At 36.3% G+C, this 20919-nt stretch overlaps 1 protein-coding gene across 12 annotated transcripts in view; it reads left to right on the top strand.

Annotated features, from left to right (window-relative positions):
• The window catches only part of UBR3 (ubiquitin protein ligase E3 component n-recognin 3), a 118255-nt gene that overhangs the window by 32551 nt on the left and 64785 nt on the right, over positions 1–20919 (top strand). For all 12 annotated transcript variants that reach the window (XR_015698535.1, XR_015698536.1, XM_087730163.1 and 9 more), the window contains 13 exons: positions 3443–3622; positions 4403–4536; positions 6479–6565; positions 7181–7246; positions 7335–7424; positions 8283–8411; positions 8504–8556; positions 9225–9358; positions 9835–9922; positions 11324–11463; positions 14754–14850; positions 16162–16303; positions 20247–20351. Coding sequence is in view for 10 of the 12 variants with exons in the window: in XM_087730163.1 (XP_087586289.1) it covers positions 3443–3622; positions 4403–4536; positions 6479–6565; positions 7181–7246; positions 7335–7424; positions 8283–8411; positions 8504–8556; positions 9225–9358; positions 9835–9922; positions 11324–11463; positions 14754–14850; positions 16162–16303; positions 20247–20351 (1445 nt within the window). In the remaining 2 variants the exon portion in view is untranslated. The remainder of the gene's footprint in view (positions 1–3442; positions 3623–4402; positions 4537–6478; positions 6566–7180; positions 7247–7334; positions 7425–8282; positions 8412–8503; positions 8557–9224; positions 9359–9834; positions 9923–11323; positions 11464–14753; positions 14851–16161; positions 16304–20246; positions 20352–20919) is intronic.

Here is a 20919-nt window from a genome sequence, read left to right as displayed (position 1 = left end):
AAAGTATTTCACGAGCTATTTGAAGTATATAAGATGGTTTTAATTTCTCTCACCTGTGATTGCCTTAATAAAACTTGATATAATTAGAGGAGACTGATTTAATACTTTGTAAATACAATCATGTGATCAAGCTTTTGGTTGAGAGTGGCAATTTGAATTTGAACTAGTGTGCACTGTGTAACTTTCCTAGTGAAAACAGCTGTGCTATTTCTACCCTCCTTGTTTTACTTATCCTTATCTGAAAACGGTGGCACAATGAATCTTGCCGACTTCTGTTTTTCACACTTCCATGTACCTAACAGACTGCAGACCTCTCAGCCCTCTTTATCCTAGTTTGCATTTGAAAATACTCTCTAGGTAGGCTGACTGCTGCTGCTGCCAAATAAGTACCATCAAACTGCATGAAATTGTAATTTTTCCTGTCTGAAGTATCCTTTGGCTCTGAGTCCACTCTATGTATAGCCTAATACAGAATGACTGTACTGAAATGGGAAATCCTCAGTCATCTAGCCCTACATAGATTGCTTTACAGTATTCAAAGAAAAATGTTGAATCTTTCTCTTTAACAGTTTGTATATCAAGTGACTTTTGCTGAACTAATGCCATATTGGTAGAATGTCATTTAAAACTGCTTTCAAGGAGTTGTTTTTACTTCCTGGTCAGTATGGGATGTTGCTAGCATGGTGGTAAGGTTCTGTAAACGGATCAGAATTTGCAGCCAAACAGAAAAAGGCTGTGACAGCAATTAGATGTTCTCTGAAGAAACTTCCTGGTAATTAATTACGTAAGCTGAAGCTGGTAAGTTAAATAACATCAGATATATTTGTGATAATTTGTGAGAAAAGGCTTACCCCTGGGGCAGCTATCCCAAGACATGAAGTTACCTGTTTCCTTTCCCCACCACCAGTGATTTGCCTTAGCTAAGACTCCTTCATGGAATCTGTCTGGTGCTTTTCAGTGTTTTCACATTTCCTTCTCACTGCTTTATGTATGAGGGGTTGGGCATACTGTAAATTGACAGAAAAAAATTAATAAAATACTTTATTAGGTGTCTGTCTGCACCCCCCCCTCCCCCCATATTCTTATTGGCCTTTTTTTTTTTTTGCAGTTCTGTGGGCTTGTATCTTGTGTTTAGTTCAGGGTATCTCTTAGGATGCTGGAAATCGTGAGAAGTCTGCTAGAAGTCTGTGTTGGTGAGATAAATTGAGAAGAGTTCTGTTTGTGCAGCTAGTGCAAACAAGTAGGTCGTTTAGTATCTGAATGAGACAAAGTTTACAAATCTAGCCAATGGATAGATGGAGAAAACGCATTGGAGAGGAGCAAGGAGAACATGGAGCAGGAACTGTATCTGCTAAGGCACGTTTAGTTTGAATTGCTCACAGATCCTAATTGTCTTTTGGACCAAGGACACCTGTTAAAAGTACACAGTTCATTAAGAGTATGTGTGGATGCCAAGTGACAAACTGTGTTCCTGAAACAGAGTTGACATAGGAGCTGTGTTGATACCAACTTTGAAAGTGTTACTAGTTGAGCTTACCTCTCTCACACATGGCGTGAAAGGATGAGGTGGTGAAGTATGGGTGCAGATGATAAAACTGGCTCCCTAGGAATATTTATGTCCCTGTGCTCTCGGAGACTTTTTTCGTCTCTATCAGCACTTTCCTCCTACTGAACTTTTTATGGGAGAAGAATTTATACCCCGAGGAAAAAGTTTTGGTAATAGTTCATCCTTTAAAAAAATACCCGCCTCTTTTCCTTTGACTGACCTTACATTAACCCTGGTTTGTGGAGTACTCTGAATAAGAGGCAATGCCACTGGCAATTTGAAGTAACTCTGGATTCGTGTAATGTATACTGGGGCAGAGAATCAGCAACATGTAACTGTTGGCTCTTGCAAAGCCCTTCAGTGGGTTCAGGCAGAGCCAACTGAGATGTTATCCTGATCTTGGATAGGCTGTGTGAGCACATGGGAACCAGGCAGCTGAGCAGCAAGACCTAATTTCCTTTCTTTGCAGATGTACCAGATAACGAGAGAGAGATTAAAGAGTATTTGATCAACTGTGGCAGAGAAGTTTGAGAAGCTGCACAGAGTGCTTCTGGCTTCCTGTTCCTTCCAGTGCTTCAGTGTAATAGATAGGAGTCAGTCTTAAGAAATGGAGCTCTATATTACCTTATGGTAACAAGAAGGTATCTGTTCATAGTTGTGTGCAACTCAAGCAGCATATTTTTCAGGATGAAATCTGATTAATTTTTCTGACCATGCTGTGTTCTTGGGAAGGAAAACTTGTCAAAATCAAAATACTGTATGACTTCAAGTTAGAAAAGCCGTTGACACAACAGGCAAGAGAGTAATTTTTTTTTCCCTCATACCAATAAACCAACAAAATAAACAACCTCAGAGTAAAAAAAAAAAAGTATTTTCTTCAGTAGTTACAACAAAGGGGAGGAAAAAAGCTTGTGTACATACCAAAGGGAACCACTCCAGATACAGATGTGCCTCATCAGCCGGAGACTGGAGTCTCTTAATAACAGTGTCTTTTTAGCTGTGGCTGTGCTGTACTGCTTATGACCCTTTCGTTGTCTAAAGGGTAACTACAAGGGTCTTTCAGTGCATTTGAACTGGACAAGAGCCATCCCCAAGGCTGATCATCAGATGCAAGATTTTCTTTCTTCTGTTTGCTTGAAATAGAGTAGCAACTGACAGATGGGTGCTGGAAGTTAGTTGCCTTGGATCATGAATCCAGGACCAATCCTGTTTCCCTTCTGGTCTTTCCAGGGGTCCCTCTTATGAAAAGAGATTTATTTGACAGCCATAGAGGGTGTACTTCTGTGATTCCGGGAGGAGACTTCTACCTGCCCCACCCCCCCAATTTCTTTGCCCCTTCTTTTGGGAACTTTCTCCTGCCCTAGTCTCAGGAAGGCTGTAGAAACCCTCTCTCTGTCCCAGATTCAGAGTGGAAATGCTTTTCTCTGCTGTCCTTCTCAGAGTCAACATGCCAGCGTAGGTTTTGATCACCAGATTCCCATTTGCATCCTGTAAGGTAGCTTGCTCGCTGGAAGTGTGTCAAATTCAAAATAGGTTTCAGATGTTTATAATAGGAATTGTATTGTTTGGTATTTTTATACTTCTTGAGATTATTCAAAAAAGGCATAGCTGTGATGGTTTTACTAATGCGCTGCTTTTCAAAGGCTGCAATATTGTTCAAAGTATGTGTGTCTCCTCCTAGAGTGGGATCTATATTGGTGACTCCATGATGAGAAAACAGCCTCAGGTACCACAAAACAACCCTTCTTCTTTTCTGCAGTTTTCTCTGTGTGTGTGATTACAACATTACAGTAAATCCTAATTTGTATTTTTGCATTATCTTGTAACTTTATTTAAAAGTTACAACAAGAAGGAAAAAAAAAGTTTTTTTTTTTCTTTTTGCTTTTTTAAATCTAGATGAAGAAAATAGTTTACATGTTGTGGTGAATTGTGGGGAAGCACTACTGAAGAATAATACTTACTGGCCCCTGGTTAGTGATTTTATAAACATACTTTCACACCAAAGTGTGGCAAAGAAATTTTTGGAAGATCATGGTCTTTTGGTAACGTGGATGAATTTTGTATCATTCTTTCAAGGTATGTGACTTTTATAATCAGTACTAATACAAGGATGTTAAGACAGCTTAATGTTCGCAGTAGCAAAGTCCTTACGCTGCTGTATGTGAATATTTAATTCATTAGTATTCTCATAAGTCTGCATTCCTGGAAGGGAACAGTATATTCTAGAAAACAGGTAGATTTGAAAATGATCTAATGGATCTTTGTCTTGTGTGGACTAGTTAAAGAGCAATTGCATCACACTTGACTGAGATTCATGGTGCCAGAATTCTCAGGTTGAACTTGAAGTACAAATCATAACTTGTGCTAGAAGTGTTTTACTGGTAAAGTTCTAAATTTAAATATCGGGTAAGCTAATCTGATAAATCTGTATCTTTTTCCAAGTGTTGCTGTGAAAAAAACTTTTTTATTATTTAAAAAAATACTTAAAAATAATGAACTTTTCAATACTGAAAAATGTTCTGCCTAGAAAGAGGACCAGATATTTTCCACCCAAATGTTCCCATTGACTAAATGAGGTTCAAAGTAGAAGGGCTGCTGTCCATATTAATGTCACCTGAACAGCAAAGGCTACAGTTACTTGCCAGTCTAGAGCTATTGTTCTTTTTTGGTCTAATTCTGTTCAAACCTTGATGTTTGTGCTCATATTTTATCTATTATTCTGCTGCTAGTTAAGATTGTTACACTTTGTGGGGTTTTTGTCTTAATAGGTGTGCAAATGCGTAACACTAAAAATACTGCATTCCACTTAGACCTAGTTAAATATTTGGCTGTGTAACTCTGCTTAAATCTTTGAAGGTATGAATTTAAATAAACGAGAATTAAATGAGCATGTGGAGTTTGAATCGCAGACATACTATGCTGCCTTTGCTGCTGAGCTGGAAGCCTGTGCCCAACCAATGTGGGGTCTTCTGTCACACTGCAAAGTTAGGGTAAGACTAACATTTCTCTGTTGTTATTCTTGGGTTTATTTATGATTTATTCTAGAGTTCTCAAATCTGAAAGGTCTGTCTGTTTTATGTTTGAAAAGACTTGGGTTTTGCTGTCTTTGTCTACCAAATACATAAAACTGCGATCAGCTCTGCGTGTAGTGAGTATAGAATCCATGCTTGTACCTAATTTATTGTCTCCAGAACTGGGACTACAAGTTCAGGATGTGTACAGTCATTCCATATGACTGTACATATGGAATAACTTCTAATCTGATGAAGAACTTGGTAACTGTCTGAGTCATTCTGCCTTTGTTCAGTGGGAAAGGAGATACCTCAGTCGTCCCTAATGTGATTGTAATGTTGATTGTGTCTGCAAATAGACACTTTATTATGATGGGGGATGGAGTAATTTATGATTTTGTGATGTTTTACTAACAACCTGAGGTGAAACCCTGTTAGGTTCTGACATCTCATGGTCTGCTAACTAGAGCAAGGAGTTTTTACTATTTGGTAGACTGTAAATTATATTAAGTTATAGCAAAAATGGAATCCATCAGATTATAGGAATACTTAACGTGAAAAAAACTTTTTATTGGTTATTTTTTATTAAATAAATACCTTTGAAATTAGCTTATTAAGAGATGTAATAGTGTCTATGAGACAATAATACCTGAATTGAACTGTGCACTGAAAAAATGTGCGTAAGCATACCATGCAATTTTAAAACAGTTTAAATCAGGCAGTTGCAAAAGCCTTACCATGATGTAAGTTATACTAATACATTACGAATATATCAATTTATGAGTCTAAATTATCTTTTGAAAACTGAATTACGACTTCTGGCTTTTTGAAGTATTCCTTTCTTTTTAGCTTAGGGATGGGAACGTCTACCTTTTGTTTAAGGCCTGTATGATTCCTTGCTCCGCCTGTGGCCATGTCGGTCATGTTTTCACCCCCATGTTGGAGCCCTCTGGTCATTCTCAATAAATCTGAAAGAGTTTTAGAGATCTCGTAGCTTAATTGTTGTACTTGTTTAATGAGACCTGGTGGGTGGGAAGAGATTCCAGCTCATGCCCTGTGGGAGAGGGAAAGCTGGCGGAGCCTGGCCGCCGCAGAGGGGGGAGCAGCAGGATGGGAGTGTGGCTGTTGTATTTCCTGGTGAGAAAGGTGCCGGAGCGAGCCAGTCGGCACTTGCACGGCTTCTGGCTGGCCAAAGCACTGCTGGCTTTTGCATGAGAAGTGTTTCATAGATATCTTAAGAGTCTGAGGGCAGGTCTGGAGTCTGTGTTTAGGGGCAAGGGGGAAGGTTAAAGGAAAAGTCCGTAAGAAATGAGGCTTTGTAAGTTCTGCTGATCACAGAGCAATTTGGTTTGGCTCCCCTCCCTCCTTCCCTTCTTGCACACCACTGCTTTGCTCCTGGAGGGCGATGTACAGCTCTAGTCTTGAAATACATGATTTAATCTGAAATATGTTGTAGTTTTAGGGCATTGTTACAAAGTTATATCATGCAATCATAGCAAGGTTTGCTTATTGTTAAAATCTATGCAGTACTGTGTTATCATTGCATTTTGTTAGCAAACTCTAAGGACTTTTCAGTAGATAAAACTTACAGGGCATTAGCCATTCCTTTTGATTGCATGGAAAGACTTTTCTTTATGCTTATGTCTCTAATTTATCCATTTATTTTTACCAAAAATTTAAACAACAGTAGGCACGAGGACCAGCTGACCATTCTGAAGGTGCCTTAATTCTCACCATTGAAATCATAATCTTTTAGAGTAACAATGAAACCATCTTAATACTTATTAATTTCCATATGATGAGGGCATAAATTGTGTACTGTAAAAATATTCTTGAAATAATTGTATTTATTCGTAGTAGGAAAATGTGACACTTAAAACTGTTTTTGGGTCGTGTAGTACACTAGTTTCTCTTACTGCAGGAAACACAGGAATACACACGAAATGTTGTCAGATACTGCCTTGAAGCGCTTCAGGACTGGTTTGATGCTATCAACTTTGTAGATGAGGTAAATATCCTTAGTGAATTTAAGCAAAGTACTGTGAAAATCCAATTAAACTTCAAAGGTGATGCACTCTCCCGCCCCCCCCCCCCCCCCGCCCCGAATTAAATCATCATTCTGGGTACTGACTGAAAAAGGATTGCCTTGCTGAAATTAGAGTTTGTAGTTAATAGTTGCAATGTTATGTCCTAGAATCCTTTATTTGTAGAGTCTTGATGATTTAGATTTGCTAGTGCAAGCTTAAGCTGGGTGAGTCTAAAAGCAGCGCCATTGATGTACTACTGTTCTGCTGAATGAAGAGCTGAAGCAATGGCAAAACAGAAGTCCTCTTCTGACACGGTAGTGGGGCGCAGCTTTGCCACCTTAGCAAGGAATACTTTCAATCAGTTCAGAGTGTCATTAACTACTGGGGGCTTAGTAAGAGATTAACTATGGCAGTCTGAATAAGGGAAATTTCTGAATCATTGGAAAGTGCAGGGGAATGAAGTAATACTAGGTTAGTGGAAAGTAAGTCCATCAAATGAAGACATGCAAGATACTGTTCTTGGTGGTTGTGACAAAGGCATTTGTAGGTTTGGTTTTTTAATATGTGATATTAAAATATCTTTATTTTACTTTCAGCCTGCTCCTAACCAAGTTACTTTTCATTTGCCTCTGCACCGTTACTTTGCCATGTTTTTAAGTAAGGTAAGCACATGTTTTAGTTACATAGAAGATGGAAATTCCCTGTTGAGTGTGATTCTTCAGTACAGCGTGTGCTTGCTTTTGTTTCTAGGCTGTCAAATGTCAAGAACTAGATCTGGATACTATCTTGCCAGATCAGGAGATGCTGATGAAACTTATGATTCACCCACTTCAAATTCAGGTAGGGGCAGACTTCTCACTTTGATGCAGATGTAGAGATATACAACAACAAAAAAAGTTGCTGTCTGATTCTTTTAACCCCAGTCATATAAATATATTTAGAATTATGTAACAAGGGGGACTATGTCTTAATTGTGGAATATCAAAATAAGCAATATGTGCCAATAATAACTAGAATATACCGAGTAGTTAGGATAAACTCTTTTTTATGTTCCTATTTCCAAAATTATATACGTGGCATTAGTTATCATACTCTGAGAAGTATGATAATAATATTCACTATAGCACTTTCAAAGGGGTAGGAGGAACCAGCCCTTTGAAAACATGGAATTGCAAGTCCATAGAATAGCTGCCAGTGGAGTGCAAGTTGAGAAGAAACCTGAACCTGAAAACTTCATATTTTAAATGCAGAATGAGCTCAAGAATGAATGCACCCTGCAACATTTTTTTTATTTACAAATGTGTATGTATTTGTATGTAAGTGGTAGTCAGCAGTATTTGCAATCACCGCTTTTATATCTAACTTCGTTTTAACCATGATGCCTTCATCTTTGGAGTGCTTTTCAAGATTTTCATAAGTAAGTGCATAAATAATCACTTCATTGGCTTTGGTCACTTTCATTGTCTGAAATATGCTGTCATATGGAAAGTATGGTATCTGCTTCATAAACTTGCAGTGGTTTCTTTTCATCCCTCACTCCCCAGGAGAAGTAAATTAGTATTAAAAAAAGTATACTTTTATATAAAGGTGTAGTGTGTTATGTATGTGTGATAATATATTGATGATCTGCTAATGTGGAACTGAATAGCTGAATATCCCTGAAATGTTTGTAAATTTTTATTTATTTTACCTGAACAGGCAAGTCTTTCTGAAATTCACAGCAACATGTGGGTTAGAAATGGACTGCAAATTAAAGGACAGGCTATGACTTACGTGCAATCTCATTTCTGCAATTCAATGATTGATCCTGACATCTATCTGCTACAAGTAAGTTATGTTTTCTGAGAAGCTAAGCCACTGTTTGTTTACAAACAAACAAACAAACTACTCAATAAAATGTATTTATTCTCTTTCCACAGGTCTGTGCCTCCAGGCTGGACCCAGATTATTTTATTTCATCTGTTTTTGAAAGGTAGGATTAAAAGATGAATGCTCTTATTCAATATTGTGCTAGCTGTTGACTAATTTATACCATGTGAGAGAAACGGTGCGTATCTGATATGCATCTTCGGTGGTACAACTCTGCCTAGCCAAAACTAGCACTTACCTAAGGGCTCTACCGAGAGAGGTATCTCAAGGTATATCCTTGATTTGATACAGGATTGGCTTTTGATTTACAGTGCAGTAGTGAACCTTCAGACATTTGTTTTCTGAGCATCTGAAGGTTTTTTTAAGTTTTGCATATGTTCATGTGCAAGCTTGCAGGATATACTAGCCTGAAAAAGTAGATAAATAGAGCTGCAATAGTAAGAGGCACAGAAAGGTTGTCTGCTTTTCTGGATAGAATAAAATCAGGGTTTGAAAACGGATGAAATGGCGTTAGTTTTTCTATGTTCATAAATGTAAAGTGTTTTTATGTGGAGTAAATATCACTATAGCACATTCAATAGGTAGTTAAATAAAAATCCAAATTTAAAAATTAGAGGGTTTTCATGTGTGTTTGCATATTATTGCATTGTATGCATTTTATTTTATATTCGTTTTGGGTTGTTGTGAATGGTATCCTGAGTTTATCAGTACATTTCACATTGGTGTTTTAATGTTGGAGAATGATGTTTGACTTTACTCTTTGCTGTGTAGGTTTAAGGTGGTAGATCTGTTAACGATGGCATCACAGCATCAAAATACAGTTCTTGATTCAGAGCATGAAAGGTCTATGCTGGAAGGAGCCTTAACTTTTTTGGTCCTTCTGTTAAGTCTTCGTTTACATTTAGGTAAGAATCACTGTTTTAGGAATACTTGTATGTAAGTAAAATGCCTGTTCGTTTATATTCAACATTGAGTAGCTACCATAAAGCTGATTAGCCATATAGTAATTTAAAGCATTCAACACTTGGTTTCATTTTTGCCAGTTACTGAATTTTAATCCCTTATGAATTAGAAATAGACAAAATACGTAGAAATGGAGAAAAATGGCTTTAATGGAAGTAGCTGATTTGTGTATGTGGTCACATGAAGATTCTGTATCTTTTTCAGAAAGACAGCAGTTTTAGTTTGTACCTGTCTTTTCTGAGGTTGTGTGTCTCATAACATTTGCCCCCCCCGCCTTTTCTTTTGCTGTATATTTATAGCACTGTATCACTACTTAATGTTTGTATCAAGTTTAACTTGTGTTTAATGACAAATGTATGCTGAATGTGTGTTTTAAAATCATGCTATTTTAACGGCTTTTTAAATTTTATTGTTCTAGGAATGACGGATGATGAGATCCTCAGAGCAGAGATGGTAGCCCAACTCTGTATGAATGACAGGACGCACAGTTCGTTATTAGATCTCATATCCTTAGAATATATTAACTAATGTGCATGAATGAGAATGACAGGTGGTACCTGGATAGTAGTGGGATTTTGGAGCTTGAACAATGTGCTTTCAGCTTACGTAATTATAACAAATTGTGTAAAGGTGTGTTTGCATATACTTATCAGCAAAGGCATTTGCTCCAGCTTTGGTTTTTCTTACAAAATATGCAATACTTTGTAAAAGTTTTAAATTAGTTTTGATACAAAATGCTTAACTGGTCGTTTTATTATTTTTTTAACATTACAGAAGTCTTTTAGGTGTGAGGTGAAAAGTCTGTTTTCCAGTGACATTATAGAAAGTTTAGCCAAGCGTCACCTTCATCTGGATTTGAGCCTTTGATTATTGCTAATTTTATACCAGTATAAAAAGAAGCCACTTCACACTATATTGGCTTTTGCTGTCAATAGCTAAAAATGCAAATAATAGCAATTCTGAATGCTGCTTTGAAATTAGAGTGAAATGCATGTGTCATGGGGGGAGGTGTCTCACCTGAAGAACAGCAAACTCTAGGAAGTCTTTCTGTGCAGTGATACGGCTCGTGTCCCCAAACAGCTGAATACAAATATGCTATCAGTGTATTAAGCTGTGTAGGCAAATTAAATAGCTTGTGGTGATTGCCCAAAAGAGCTTGCAATCCAAGGATAAGCATTGAGCAAAAAATTCATAAAAATGGGAAAGGAGGAGATTGAAAGTTACAAATATGTAATAAGAAGTATTAATTATTACGATATGACCTAGTAACTCAATCACTTAAGTATGTAAAATAAGTGAATCACTTAAATTAATTCACTTAAGTGAATCACTTAACTATGTAAAATAAGTGAATCATTTATACAGGCAATCACTCATCCTTAAGCAGAAGTGTCCTTATTTGTATTTGTTACTTGTGATTTGGGGTAATGTCAGTAGGTCAATTAAGTATCGCTATGAAAAATGAGAAATAGCCAATCCAAGATGGAGTATTACTTGCTGTGTTTATGGATCCCAAGCTATTTACTTGCTTTTTCTGCACTTAGCTGTAAATGCAAAATATTCTTGCTATGAAGAGAGCCAAAGTGTTAGTAAATAAAGGCAGTTACAAAAACTTTATATACACTACAGCTAGTAGTTTTTATTTCTCATTTAATACTTACCTCTTGAGCCAAGGATGTAGCGATTGGCTTGCTTTAAAAACTTTAATGTCCTAGCTAGGAAGCTTTAATTCACTTCAGTTCTAGTTATTGTTCCATAGCAGCTGGAGCATACAGACCTCTTGTGGTAAACACAGAGCACTGCCAAAGTGTAGCCTCTGAATGAGTGACTGAAGATGTCAAGAGGGGAGTAAAATGCTGCGTCCTGCAACTAAGTTAACTTTGCTTTCCTTAACACAAACATTACATTCCAGAAAACCCCAATCCTAAAAGTGGTATTATTCCAGGAAGCTTAAGCTTTGAATCAGTCTTGTCAGCAGTTGCTGATTTTAAAGCTCCTGTTTTTGAACCTGGAGGTTCCATGCAACAAGGAATGTATACACCTAAAGGTACGGTAATCAGCGTCCTCTTATAACGTACTCAGTGATAAGATGTTTAAGCAGAGAGGGTTTTTTTTTTTCTTTATTTAAAAAAACAAAAACAAGAAAACAAAACAATAAAAACCAACCCACCAAACAACAATAAAGCCCCCACCACCCCCAAAAGAAAGCCCACAACCCCCCCCCAAAACTCATTTGACTGTCTCATTATTGTTTATTGGTTATATTTAAGAGCATTGCTAGAAACTGTTAATAGTTTTTAATAAATTCATTTTGATCTAGAGTGAAAATGAGGTTCTTGTATTAATCATGTATCCTTAGAAAGCAAGGGAAAAACGGAGAGCCAAAAAATTGTTATTTGTATTTCACTGGTCTGCATACTTAATCATTCATGTGATTTTGAAAAAAATCTGCTGTATGTTCAGTAGAGGTTAGAACTGTTTGCACTAGTGAGGTGTCAGTTGCAAAGATTTTTGTCTTTGAACTTCTCCACGTTTTGATAATTAAAGATATCACGATACATAATTTTTTCTTTTATATTGCTTAACTATCTTAGTAGCTTGTAACATGTTTCTCAGTCCTAGTGAGGGTCTAGAACAAAATTCAGACTAGACTGGTTCTAGAATATTGTTCTATAATTCTATAATGCATGCAGTGCAAAAATGACCAGTTTCTTCCCCTGACCAGCTTGTCACCTAAATTGCACTCAACATAGTGTTGGTATATGAAAGGAGAGGAAGAATGTAAGAACTCGGTGTTCCATTACTGTTTGGTGTCACAGAGCAGATAAGCCTGTAAGAATCCGAAATGCTGGGTGGGCTCTGGTTGTGCTTCAGCTCATGGCAAAGCTGAAGAGGGATTAACTCCTTCCTCCCCATGGTACCTCACTTAAGAACTGGCAGGGTTGGGGCCTGACAATTTTGAAACCATTTGGTTTGTAGGCTGTGTTCTTCTGTGGGTTTTGTTGTTGTTGTTAATGTAGGAACTAATACTTTACTAACTTGTTTGCCAGTTTTTGGACTGGGAGATTGATGAGTCAGTGAAGCTCTTACTTTTATACAAATGAAGAGTCAGTGAAGTAATTTTGTGAAACCAAAGTTTTGGGAATTGATTCGTTCTGGCTCCTCAATGTGTAATTAGGCAGCTTAACACCTATGTATTTAAAATAACTTTATTTTACTGTTCTGTAAACTGCATTTCCTTATGTCATGTCTAGTTTCTGGAGCTTGTGACATGCTGGTGTTTTTAATAACACAGTGTGAAGGAAAAAAAAAGATGGTATTTTTGATTATAACACTATATTTAGGGAATCTGACGCTAGATTATAGTGTTTTGGGGTTTTTTTTATGTTAGTTTTTTTTTTTTTTTTAACATAGTTTACCTCTGGAATAGATTGTTTCTCTTAAAAAAACTTTAAGTATCTCACCTATAGCAGCGAATACTGAATTAATTTGTAACACTGTGCAGAATCCCTTTTTCTTAAAGTAATAAAAAATTGAAAGAGCTTCTGCAGGAATTAAAGCCAGCATGGTTTTCTTGTGTACTATAGCCTTTTAAGTGTTTATAATCTTTATAAGACTAGATAGGTTCTCAAAAAGAATGGTGATATTCCAGTTGCTTTTAAGAATTGTAGTTTGTGGCCTGTCACAGTTTAAGCAGGTCATGTTGAGATCCATTCCCCCTAATCCCTTGTTTCCCTGAATTTGGGGGGGGGGGGGGGGGGGGCGGGAATCTACTTTGATTGCAGAAGCCCCAGATTTTGCTTCCATTAACCATTGGTTAAAAAAAAAAAAACTAAAAACAACAAACCAACTTCCAAGAAAAGGACACCGTTCTTCCTGTTCTCTGTGGATCTGTGTGCTGAAGATGAGCTGTGTGTGCATTTCTAATTTTTCCCATATGGCTCCCTCACTTAGTCCTTTTTCCTTATTGTGCATTAGCAGCCCAAACAAGCTTGGTCTGTGTTTCAGACTGCAGTAGTAAACTCTGTCCAGAAAAAATGGATTTTTGGGAAGCTAAGTTTGATCATCTTTCATACATAGTAGAAACTATGCCGAGTGTTCTCTCTCAGCAGTGTATGAGCGTATCTGTAGAACTGTTAACATTAGCAGGGGTTAATAGGAGTATAGGCCACTTGTCTTCCCGTCTGGGGGAAATTAATCTCAAAAGCGTGATAAAGCTGCCTACTTTTGCCTGTGAAAACTTTAAAGAATGTTGTAAGCACTTGCGTTGTGTTACGCCTGCTGGTGGAGCTAAAATTCTGTATCCGTTGGTTTTCTTCTTCCTTTGATGGCATCATTGAATCTTGCCTTCATGTTGCTGTGTTATGGGAGCTAAGCACTTCCAAACAATTAATAGAATGAACAGCTTCATTTGGCTTTAGGTTGGAAACTTAGTTTTGTTTTTTAATAACTTGTAAATAGAAAAAAAAAATAGCAGTTAAATGGGATATCTGTTTACAGTCTGTTTAGATTTTTCTGTTAGTGATTGCTCTGAAAAGCCACTCTGGATGTTACGTTAGAGCTACTAAATTAAACAGAGATAACTAAGATTTTGATGCCAAAATAATGCATAGATATTAGTTATAAAACAAAGGCATGTTTGTAAAGGATTAATCATAAATGTTATTTCATAAGAAACTTGGTCATTTTCGAGACTGAACAAAAAATTGTGGTGGTGTAGTCATTTGGCTCACTGCACTTAGTAGTTAAATATCACCTACCTTCTAAGTGCTCTGCAGGGTTTACTTCCTATTTTCAAGAGGGTTTGTGCTTATCAAGTACCAAGTGAAAAATAATTAAAACCTTTTCTTACATGTGCTTGGAAATTAAAAAGAGCAAAACAAGATGCGTACAGAAAAGGTGTTTTTGGGGCTGCCTTCATATACTTACAATTGGATAAATACATTTACTTAGATTTTAAAATTAATTTGGAGTTGTGTTTGTTTTGTTAACTTCCCTCAGCATGTGTTTCAACTGTTATTTTATCAGAATATGTGATTTTTCTTTTAATCTTTTATCCCACATTGTAAATTATTACGTAACAGAAAAGAAAGCTAGAAGATACTGAAATAAAGCTTGTTAATAGAAAAGATCTATTGCCTTAATAGGTTGCTAATTTTTTGTTTTGGAACTAAGAAAAATATTTTTGGTGAAATTAGGAAAAATTACTGTACTTCGCTGCAAAAAAATATTATATAATAGAAAATTACATAATTAAAACTAGTTAAGAAGAGAATCTAGAATAAGTTGTAAGGTCTGTAAAGAGAATTTTAACATGTGACTTCTTTTAAATGACAGCTGAAGTTTGGGATAAGGAGTTTGACCCTGTCATGGTAATACTTCGAACGGTTTACCGTAGAGATGTGCAGTCTGCAATGGACAGATATACAGCATTGTAAGTTCGATCATTTTTAGAAATGTAACATCTTATTGTTACTCATTGCACAAAACAATTTTTTTTCTTTTCGCTGCCTGGTAATGCTCATCATGTTATCAATGTTTTCAGGCCCCAGATTTGTCCTTGAGTAAATAGTTTCTAAAGTTACAGGCAGTATCAGGGTTTTGGTTAGGTTAGTCTGTGACTCTTCCATAAATGTTTAAAAATACATTTGAAGTGCCACAGACAAAGTAGTGAATGTCATCACAGATAAAATACTTAACCAAAAGTTAATGTTTAAAAATCAGTTACAAATAACTTAAAGAAAGCAGCCTTCTCTATTTTTCATTTATTTTACATTTAGGTACATGAAGCACAGTATTACAGTGTTCTGTGCTTTGAAATTATATTGAAGACAACGTGAGATTTTTTTCTGTGTATTCACCCATGACAGAAACCATAGGTGAATTAAATTCTGATTTAAATACAGGAAAAAACACTTGTGGCACCCTTTTAGGTTCTAAGAAGCAAGATGATTTGGTCTTAATTCTGTCCCTTCACATTCCATCCCTTACAGCTTTTTACCCTTACAGATTCTTATTTCAGCTAATGTAATTTGGTTATCTTTTATTTCACACCTTGGGAGTAAAAACCAAGTTTAAAACCCCCTTATAATAAACTTAGTGAAATAATCCTCTGCCCCTGTGCTCATTCCATTAAGTCAAAGGGTCATCACAAACGTATACCGTAAGTGATTTTGAGCAAGATAGTATTCTGTTAAATAATTGCATTGTCTACTGTACTGGATTCCAGCTTGTTATTAGAAATGTGGGTCCACATTGAACTTAACATTTAATTTTTAAGTTCATAGATATGATAGCGCTGGTACTGTTAACTATAGCTACTTATGTCTAGCGTTTCCTACTGTTGCCTGTAATCCATTCCTACAGAACTGAGATTTCTGTGTTGGATGTCTGACTAATATATGGATTTGGGTGAAGTGAAAAATCTTCCATCTTTTCTATGCATCTCTTAGAATGAGAATGGAATTCTTAAATTCATAGTTTAAATTTATAGCAGTAATTAAAAATGCACTTAACTTTATAAATAAAGGTCATTTAAATCAATGGTAATCCACAGAAAAACACGACTGGATTCAGTTTGTGTATACATTCCAATTTTTGGAATGCTGCTTAAATAAATGAAATGGCTTAGAAATGCTCATCGATTCTAAAGTCGTTCTAAACAAAAAGAATGCAGGATAGTTATCCTACAGTGGCAGTTGTCTACATTATTGCAGTGTTTAACGTGTCTCATTTGTTTCAACAGTTTAAAGCAAAGTGGTAAATTCCCTGGGAACCCATGGCCTCCGTACAAGAAAAGAACACCACTACATCCAAGTTACAAAGGTCTCATAAAGCTTTTACACTGTAAAACCCTGCACATTGTGCTGTTCACGCTTCTTTACAAGGTACAGTCATAATTATCATTAAGTCCAGTATTTTACTTCCATTTTTTCAGAACAGGAGTTCTTAGACTTAAGATTTTTTTTTTAATACATTATTTACAGTAGTCAGGTTTGAATTTATATAACGTTTTTCTTTTTTGTTCTATTTTATAAGTCTAATATGATGGTGTTTTTCAACCTTTTTCATTATTTCATGAATGATTATTTCATATATACATACACTAAGTCAGGTACCCAAGTGGATGAGCTGTCTTACTCTACTTTGAGGAATGCTGTCTTAACCATCAGAGTTGCCATTTGCATTGTTGTTCCGTGATGGTTTTGGGGAGCATGGTGGTGTGCATGATGTTCCTTTGGCTCCCAGTGCAGCGTTTTAAGCCATCAACTGCCTTTTCAAATATATGTAACCTTGATGGCTTTAGATCCTAAATGGAAAAATACATCTCATAGCTGCAGCTGGTTCTGACATCACTTCCCAGGTACGTTCTGGCTTTTGATAATGTTATAGCACTTGTTTTTCAAGACTAATTGATGCCTTTAAATTGTGTTTGGTTTTATCTTTGATAGTTGGCTGCCCTCTTTAAGAGAAGTGCATCCTTTGTGAAGAGTACGTTAATCAGAAAATGGGACTTTGAATCTGTCTTTGTAAAGTGCTTTCAAAGCAGTGTGCTGCAGAGGCAGATGAGGGACTATAAAAAGTGGTTTGTTTGAGGCACAGTAGTGCTTTTCCTGGGCAGACTTTCCTTTTGTGCTCTTTTAAGTGCTCCCAGCTCCCCTAAAGCTCTTGTTTTGTTTCACTGTTAAACTTCTGTTGAATAGAAAATATCTCTCATTAAGTATAGTAATAACTATTCACAAAGTGCCATGCTTATTCCCACAGAGTTGTTTCAGCTGATTTCTTTGTCTAATGAAGCATCGTATAAGTTGTCGGTGTATCATTAAGATGAATGAAGACTTAAGATTTTACCTGAATTCATTGAATAGGTTTCACCTTTATGACAGAAAAGGACTTTTTCTCAAAAGCTTCATATTGCTTACAAATTAATGACTTCAGTAAACTATAGGTTTTGCTATGTAATTAGTAGAATTTCAAAAATCTACTTTAAAAATACAAAATATAAGAATTTGACTGTTTTACTACTAGCTCTTCCTTACCCGTAATAGAATGAGACATGTTATGGTGAGGACTGAATTTCATGTGCAGAGGCCATACCTTTTGGAAGCTCAGTAGTACCACATTGAATGGTTGGTCAAGGTTTTCCATTGCCAGACATCCAATTCCTTATCTTGCTGAAATTTAACCAATGGCTGACATTTTTCATGCTGAATGCCTGTTCTGGCATGAGTTTCCAAGAATGAAGCAAGGACAAAATACATCCCCTTTTCCCATGTTTTAAACATTCTTTTATCAAGATTCTGGAACTGAATTTAGCTAAACTGTAGGCATTGCAAAGTTACATTGTGTGCACGTTCAGTGGCTGTTTATTTTGTTCTGTTAACTTAAGAAGTCCCAAGAAAGTCAGCCCCAGAGCGGGCATGCCCCACACCAGAGCTAACTAGAACTTTGCCGGGAGTGGCAGTGCTTTGTTTCCCAGGGACTTCCGTAGTTTTGGCCAGAGAAGCTGCTGCATGCAGTATGTTTAACCCTGCTTAGCCCCAGCCCGCTGCAGGGGCTGGGCTGCCTGGTTGCTGCAGGGTGAAGAACGAGGCTGAGATGTGGTAGTACGTACCAGAGACGGGGAAAGGAGCACGCTTGGAGAAGGTACTAGGCAGGAGACTTACAGGAAGGCTGGTGAAGAAAAGGAGAGCTTGGGGTTATGTAGAAGATGAAAAAATATTTTGACATGGAACAAAAACGGAGAACGTAGGGAAGGAATGCATGATCTTTTACTGTCTTGCTTGAATTTTTTTTTGGCCGTTTTTTCTCTTGTTCCATTAAGAAGCTTCAAGGACTTAAATCTTGAGAATCTTAAAATTTCAGAGTTGCTGTTTTAGCTGGAATGCCAAATACGTTTCTACCAGATTTACGGATGGTAGAAATTACATAGTGATTGATTCCATGAATTGCCTTAAATGATGTTTTGTCTATTTTGAAATTTTGCCAATTTATAACAGCTTTTATATCTCTTGACATTTGGGACTGGCTACAGAAGAACGGTGAACTACATTTGATGATTTGACTTTTCAGAAGTGTTAGTCAGTGTGACTTCCGATTCTGACTGGTACAACTGCACGTGGTTTTCATATTAATGTAATACTGAGTGCCTTTTCAAATTAAATAGTATCTCTAATCTCAGATTTGATTGGGTTTGATTAAATCAGCTGTTCAAACATAATTTGGAAAAGCTAGTGTAAAACAATATTTATTTTAAGAACTTTCTCTGATGTTTCTAATAGGTGTATCTACTTATGAAATTTGGCCCCTTCAAAACCAACCAAGTTATATTTGAAGACTTACTAGGCTACACTCTAAAAATATTAATTTCTATAGCAGCCTATCTACAGTGAAATTTTAAACATCTTTTCTCATCTACTTTTTTGGTAACTTGCAGGTTCTTGCCATTTTCTTCCCTTTAAATCAGAATATTCTCAAGAGGAAAGTTGTCCTGGTTTTTAATTTCAGCAGCACTGGTTCTTCCTCTCAATGCATTGAAAGCTGTGTGAGAAGAAAGATATGGGCATTTATTAATTTAAAAATAAGATGATTTATTATTTGCAATTAAAAAGATTACGTGAAGATAGCTGTGAACTAAATTCATGTTAACGCTTCTGGCATTCCCAGTTATCCAGGCATCGCTTATAGGACTAGGACCTCATGAGGCCTTATGGTGACTGATAACGTGAAAAAGGGAGGGAAGGCCAGGTGCAGCTTTTTGCTTGTAGCTGACAGTAGTGGTATCTGTGCAGCTTTACCTGGCACTTTGGTGTTAAAATAAATCACAGCTTGAACTAGTAACAATTTTAAGGTACAAGTTTGTTTGACTGTCAAGAGATACAAAATTCAATTTTGCTTTTGTGGTGATGCTCAAAATAATTTTTAATCATCTTAAAAAATTAAATAAACACTGAAGACTCCAAAGTCTATTATCCAGAACACTCTTTTTGTACGTTTAGATATATTGAAGTCTTAATAGGCTGAGTGGAATAATGATTTCCTGTCTCTTAAATACAACACTCCTGTTGATCCATCACATCCAAAAATACATATCTTATTTTGTAGTAGTGTTTCATTACTGTTATTGGAGAGCTATATTAATGTTATTACTTTTACTATTCTTGGCCTACTTGGAACTTTTTTTTTATCCTGTAGCATAATCACTAATCAGGTGTTTTGCTGGAGCATTCAGTCATAACAAGAGTGAAGTTTAAAATATCTTGCTAATGTTTCAGAGTAGATATTCCAGGAACTTGAACAGGCAATTCACTGCTCTTGAAAATAATTTTTTCCTTAGTGTATTTTTATGCATATGATAGGACTTTGAAAGTGTTACTGTGCAACAAAAAGAAAACTATTTTAAATGCTAAAATTGGTGCTCAGTGTCAACCAAAAATATACTAGGGTAGCAAGTGTTGTTATGGTGTTCTGCCTGTCTAGTCTTTTCTTTTTAAGTGATACTCATATCTCATTAAACAGCTCTTACGAGCACAGTGATTAATTCAGGGGAAAAAAAAAAAACCACCACCAAACCAAAACCAGGCAAAAATCACATGTGTGGCTCAAGACCTTTCCTAGTGTGGCTAACCTGGAAGGTCATGCTTGGAGATAAAATTTGTAGGTAGGATCTTGAGCTTCTTCATGTGAGACACATGGCTAGTTTCTTTACCTTCCAGTTTAGGTTAGAGATGTCCATCAGGTTTTTGGCAGTTTTTGGTTTTTTGGAATAGGAATTGTGAGAATATCAAAGATAAAACCTTCTAAGATGTGAATGTCTGGTTTTCTGCCTAGATATTAATGGATCATCAGAATTTATCAGAACACGTGCTTTGCATGGTTTTGTATTTGATTGAGCTGGGGCTAGAAAATTCTCCAGAACAGGAGTCAGATGAAGAGGTAAGAATAAATACCATCTTTTTCAGTAAAATATAAAAGTGTTTTCTAATGATTCAATATTGTTTAAATATAGATGTTTATTAAAATTATAATTTTACCATAGGAATTAGAATAAAACATCTTTCTTTACTTAGGCAGGGATCAACTAAGGAAACAAAAATAAGAAAATTGCATCTGTTGTGAAGAGGAGTATGGTATCTTGTTATGTTTTTCAACAGTTTCTGTGTATATATAACCTGGCAACACAGATTGGTTAGATCTTTACTACTCTGTAAATCAGTACTTGAAATTGGGTGCAAGAAAAATCTAAAATGATTGCATCTAAAACTTGCTTAAATTTCTGGATTTTCAATTGAGACCTTTATCACTGAGCATTTTATTGCTAAAGCTCTGTGTCTTCTAAAATATATGAATTAGCTAAAATTTTAACTGTGCTTTTGATGAGAATTTGAATATGAAGAGCCATCGTTTTCGGGATTCCAGATTCCCTTGTGGTATATGACTTTCATAATTTTTTCCTGCTGTTGAACATTGCTTATATGACTAAAGATATGCCACTTTTTTTTTT

This window comes from Nipponia nippon, unplaced genomic scaffold, assembly GCF_047370975.1.
Source record: "Nipponia nippon isolate SJK-2023a ecotype South Korea unplaced genomic scaffold, ASM4737097v1 scaffold_5, whole genome shotgun sequence".
NCBI classification, from domain to species: domain Eukaryota; kingdom Metazoa; phylum Chordata; class Aves; order Pelecaniformes; family Threskiornithidae; genus Nipponia; species Nipponia nippon.
Note: the sequence above shows the minus strand (reverse complement) of the source record. Positions and strands in the feature narration are given on the sequence as shown.